This window comes from Echeneis naucrates, chromosome 5 (genome assembly GCF_900963305.1).
Source record: "Echeneis naucrates chromosome 5, fEcheNa1.1, whole genome shotgun sequence".
NCBI lineage: Eukaryota > Metazoa > Chordata > Actinopteri > Carangiformes > Echeneidae > Echeneis > Echeneis naucrates.
Genome location: NC_042515.1, coordinates 24702640 through 24708639, shown reverse-complemented (window position 1 = coordinate 24708639; position 6000 = coordinate 24702640). Strand labels below are relative to the sequence as shown.

General features: G+C 40.6%; 1 protein-coding gene across 1 annotated transcript in view; it reads left to right on the top strand.

The window, feature by feature from the left end:
- Positions 1-331: 331 nt before the first annotated feature.
- Positions 332-6000, top strand: part of LOC115044266 (receptor-type tyrosine-protein phosphatase gamma-like) — a 451501-nt gene continuing 445832 nt past the window's right edge. The window contains exon 1 of the mRNA XM_029503234.1: positions 332-425. Coding sequence (XP_029359094.1) covers positions 332-425 — 94 coding nt within the window. The remainder of the gene's footprint in view (positions 426-6000) is intronic.

The following is a 6000-nucleotide window of genomic DNA, read 5'->3' as shown; positions in this document are numbered from 1 at the left end:
CCCACTTTTTCTGTGCTGCGTATACGCGCACCTCCACCAGCATCAACATTTGAATGTTATGCCCATAACCGGGAATATCGGGGGGTATTCTGTTACGGAAAGACTTTATTGGACCTTTAAGTAAATTTCTCCGTCCTTCACCTCCACCGTGCAGCGTCTGTCTGCGTTGAGTCTCCGGCGTTGCTTCTCGCACGGAGAAGGCGTCGCTAATTTGACTGCAGAGAGGAGAAACTCAACAGTTGTTGTTGAGTCCGTGTTTTTTCTTTTTTCTTTTTTTTGTTGTTGTTGTTTTTGTTGTTTTGTTTTGCATGTCGACGTGCACAATACTACAATGTGGAGGCTATTGCAATCATGTTGTTGCTGCTGGTGGATTTGCTCTTTGGTTTTGCCAGCCTTCGTGCTCCGCTGGGCCGATTGTCATCCTGGTAAGTTCCATCCCTTACAACTGTTTTGTGTTTTTGTTTTAATTTTTTTTCTTTTTTTTTTTTTTCTTATAAAATATCTAATATATCTGAAGGAACGTGGTTGTCGGTGTGCCGCTGTCGGGATGAAGCGCATATCAAGTAGGCTGTTAGAATAAAGTGAAGTCTTGCTGAATATCCTGTAACGGGTCACCGGCTGAGGACGTTCCTGCTGTTTGGCTCGATGCGCTTCCTCGACACCTGCCCGTAGACTGGGGACAGTCGGAGACACAGTATGCTGATGCAGCTTGGTGACCTGTTTGAAACCCCGGCCCCCGTACTAATTCATAGCACAAGTTTATCACAGTAGTTAATTTACTCATACTTTCCAGCCTTCAATGGAACTTAAACCCAGTAAACCCAGCTGTCAAACTACGAGAGCCATCACAGCAGAGGAGGGATCAAGTTGGTAGTTGGGTCACGGATGTGGTATATAAAACGGGGACGATGTGATGCTTTGTCAGCTGGCGGCGCATACGCCGAAGCCGTTATCTCAACGCCTGAAGCAAGAAAGGAGGGTTGTGAAGCCTCTTCTCTCTTCTCTCTCACTCTAACTAAACCTAAAACCTAACCTCTAACCTAAAATTGCAGTTCAAATTTGTGCTCAGGGGGAAGCAGAATCCATGTCTGTGTTTGGGGTTTTCATGCAGAATCCATAATAATATAATATAAGACTAGACTGTATATCCTTTTGGCTGTGTTGCACTGACTGGGCTACTTTGGTTTTGGATTGTGAGAAAAAAAAATCGCTGTCCCACATGCTTGCTTTTCTAATTGGGCTAATCTCCAGCTATTATATAACAGAACTGAACTATTTCCCACATTCATTTTACAAAAGAACTGTTCCAATTATAGCAAAAATCAAAGACCCCTGAGCCAGAGCCCCAGTTTGCTGCTAGGTCCCAAGCCTCTAGTGTTTAAACCTTGAGGATTCAGTACCTGAAGCATACCAACACCCTTCTGATGTTTTCATTCACATGTAGCGGGGAGAAGAAATCTGTTGGCTAAAAAAATGGAAAAGAAATCCAACAATTCAAATTTGACCTTGACCATGTAGCACAGACGCATTTACACTCCTCCAGCTGTGGACGATGCCAGAAATATACTTTAATATACTACACATTAGAGTTCAAATCGTGATTCTAGAGTTGCAATGCTCTTGTTCTCCTCACACCCCCACCCACCCATTACTTAGATTTTGCTTAAGAGCGCTGATATTATATGACAAGCAAAATTGTATCATATTTAATACAGTTTGGATGATGTTGAAAAAATGATAAGTGGCATTCTATTTCTTTCAAAATACAAAATACTGTATATCATCTTAGGCATGACTCACAGTGCTTTCTGAAATGATTTAGATGAAAGAAAAACATACTAAAAGAGAATGATGTGCTGTAATATGTTTGAAGAGTGACAGGTATTCACTGCCTATTTTACTCAGTGACATGGGCTCAGAAATATAAGTAAATTCGTAAAATGATTAAATGCCACGTGTAAAATGCAATCAAATGCATTGCCTTGTAATTGGAGCAAATGCCTTCATACTCTCAATCTTGCTTGTTTGATATTGTATTCATCCATATCTGCTCTGGATGTGGTGTAACAGATCAGCGGAATACAACAGGCTTCAGTAATTCCTTTTTTACTGAAATCTGAGGAGTGCATTAATGACTCAGCTGGACCCTCTATTGCATTGTAGACTCTTAATTGGCCCAAACTCTGTGCCTGGGAAGCTAGTTCAGCGTTGCGATTGATCAAAGCTTGTGTTAAAGTCCTGTAGGCGTTTACAGATATGGCATGTTCTCACAGATCCAGTTAGTTGGACGGTATTAGCCTACTTTTCAGCTCGTCCAGATTAGTGCTTATATTCTTATGAATCTCACAAAATACACATGCTTGAGCTAGAGAGGGACAGTCAGAGCAATTTACATGCAATGCTACTGACCAACCAACACAGTTCCTGCTTTAACAAATCTATACCAGCATTCATTCATATAGTGTGAGGACTAACTAGACTGGTTTTCAATTTTGAAAGTAGAACTCTTGTTAGACATTCAGGGTTTTTGTCGTGCCCCTTCATACCCTGCATTTTTCATCTTGCATTCCATCTGATCTCAAATCTGGAGAGAAATCAAATCAAGTGAGCCCAGAATCAAGAGAGGGAGAGAGAGCGAGAAGGCTGCCGCAAGAGATGGATGGCACAGATGAATAGATGGAAAGAGCGATAGGAGAGTATGGATGTAAAGGATGGTTTGGCCACAGGTTGAGGATTTATTTGTTTTATTTTGAGGATTGTTTGTATTTGTTAGAATGAAAGGTATCTCTTTTTCACATCTCACATATGAATAAGAGAAAATGCTCATCGGTAGGTAAAGTTGTCTAATTTCTATGTGTATATTCAAAGAAATGTGACACAGCCAAAGGTTAAAAAAAATATGTTATTTATTAAGGTTTTAGATGGAAGTTGATGTTTTGAAAAGTGAAACATTAAAAAGGTTGTCTTTTATCAGAGGATGGGAAGAATGCAACTGTGTGTTTTACAAAGAAATGACATGTCGAAAGGTGTCTTTGTGCTCTGGAAAAACGACTTTCAGTGAAATATAAAGGATGCTTGGATAATCAGTCATTGTCTTGTGATGTTTTAGTGACACAATGAATGTCTGGGGAAGAAAGCATTGTCACTGAAGGGCAAGTGCCTGGTTCAGACCTCAAACATTGATAATGTCTCGGTGTCTTCTCTCTCTCTGCTCAACCTCCTCTTTTGCTCCTCTCTCTCCTCTTGGTTGATGGTGTGTGCCGTCAAGATGAGTTTGAGGTGGCTGGTTCATGTTGAACGGTTGGCAGACGATGTAGAAACAGAGATGAGTGTGATTCTCTCCTGGTGGGTATTGTCATCTTCAGGCTCTCAGTGCTGTTCTCCTTACCTCCAGCCTCCTCTTTATTTTACATCATGATTTATTTTATATTTAGATTTATATTTTATTTATTTATTTTATATCGATAAGGCTCTTAGCCGACAGATTGTGTTTAAAAAGCAAAATCAGCTAGCCTATAAAAACAAACATGAACAAGCATTAATGGGACACTGCATATTTTGTCATGTTATTTCTACCTTGTTCCAATATTCTAAAAAATTAGTCCCTGAGTCCTGAGTGACATTTATGTCACTAGAAAACAGCACTAGCTGAGATAAAGCAAAGTGCTGTTAAGAACAGGGAGTTTGTTTGTGTTGTGCTGTCCTATCTGCTCCAGCAACCTAGATGCTCCCAACTCACCCTGCGGTTGGTGAACACCAAAAAGGTCGGTTTATAGCCAGCAAAATATATGCTCTTTTTTTTTTTTTTGTTAAGCTGGGGGGTGGGGACTGAGCATCACTGCGGGGCATCCGCCAGCTGACACGAGGCATCACTATTCCTTTTCTGTCTGCGGTGTGTAGTGTCATTGTTGAGGCATCACGCTCCTGTCACCACACAACACTTCAGCCCTAGGTTAACCAAACATATGAGGGAGGAAGAAAGAAAGAAAGCAAAGGAATAAAACAGAGGAGACAAGGAAAGAAAGAGATGTTTCACCTTCAATCTGTCACTTTCTGCTGCAAAAAATGAATGGGTCTTGTCGCCACTGGCTGAGAGGAAAAACACAACAGTCATTGTAATCTCACATCTGCCTGAGCTGGTACATCTTTTTACCTCCATAAACACTGTTCCTTCCATCTGTCTTTGTCTCTTACCTCCTTTATTTTTTAATTTAGTTTCCCTTCCATCTTCTGGGAGTGTGTGTGTGTGTGCATACGCATACACCTCTTCTGCCTCTTTTAAATCCAGGGATAAATGAGACAAGTGGGTTTGTTAACCATTTTCAGCAGGCATCCATGTCGTGAACCTTTTCCCAGGCTTTTTGTTGCAGTGATACAGGGGGCCGGTTGACATTTAGGGAAGGAATTGGATATGCTTCACGGCCCTTAGTTGCCAACATTATAATCGTCATCATCTCAGTACTCACCGTGCTATTATCTGGCCTCTGCTGTGGTCAGAAAATCAGTCGGCATAGAGCCTATCAACACCAACCCTGAATAAATTTATTAAAAGATACTGCATGGGTGTGTGTGTGTTCATATATTTATATGTTTGTGTGATGCAGCAGGCTTTGAGGGGTAATGTCAGGCAGTTATCCATGGAGGATGCTGTTTTGGTAGCAGTCACCATATTATTAGGAAGAAACCACTTGAGAGAGAGCGCGAGTGATCGGAAGGAAGATAAATGGGAAGAAAACATCTTTTCTATTGTGCTATTGATTTCTAGAAGGAAATGATGTTGTTGTTGCACAAATGAGCAACTAAAGATAAATAGGTTTGATAATAAAAACAATAATAAGGATGGTATTAAATGAAGAGGTGCTAATGATATCTTAAGAATACGACGAGTGGAGCTGAGCATGAAGCATCATCTTATTTTGTTTTTCAATCAGTGTTTCTGCTCAGCTGACTGTGCATCTCAGGTTTTTAATCTGTTTTTCATCTGTGCCACCTACCCCACCTCCACCCCACCGTATAAGCTTGTGATTCCATGGTGCAATATGTAAATGGCGAATACAGAGGATTAGCGCCACCTTGGTATTTTGTGGGGCTTGTTATTCTGTGATTCAAGCCACTAGGCTCACGTCTGTGCTCTTTCCTTTCCCTTTCCAGTGTTCCACCTCAGTGTTTTAAAAAAGTCTACTGTCTGCTAATGTGGAGTACAGGAGGAGGTGTCCCCCTATCATTTATTGGAAGATGCTTCCAGAAATTTCATTCACTCAGGCCTGTTAGAGATGCTTTCCAAAAGCATTCCTAGCAACATTCTTTCAATCTTTACTTACTTTTCCCACTCTGTTTGTTCTGCCTTTCTTGTCTTGTTTGCTTCCGGCAGGATTTTGTGTTCACTGCCATATGTGCGTCCCCCTGCCATTATCACAAACATGCTTCTGAAGCAGACATTTCATTCATACCTCTGACTAATGCTCTTGGAAAAAAGCCAAATGCAGATTCAGCATCAAACAAAACTTTGAAGCAGTCTCCACTATAGCTTCAGCTGCATTGTCTTTAAAGAAAACCAGTGGCAGAATGTGCTGTGCTGTATATATGAGGGATTTGTACCTTTTTAGTACCTACTGAAATGTGTTCATAACATTGAACAGTGAAAACCGCCAAGTAGCAAAAACTGACATTTGCTTAAGTTTCTTAACTGAAATTTTGCAACAGGGTTGAGATTAAAATTTACAGCAAACTGAATAACACAACACATGACACATTACGGCCTTAAAATGTTATGACTAACAAAGCAAACAATTTCTTATTTACAGATCCAGCAGACATGGATTAGTAATAACATTCACATTTCTAGCTGCCAGAGGACTGTTTCACTCCAGTAATCTCTCCTTGTTTAACTCTGTTTTGGTCTCAACCACCAAAAAAAAAAAAAAAATTGGTGTGTTTGTTTGGTTTGTGGATATTTGAAACTTCCCCACATTGCAATTTGGGTGCCAGACCGTGTCAGCT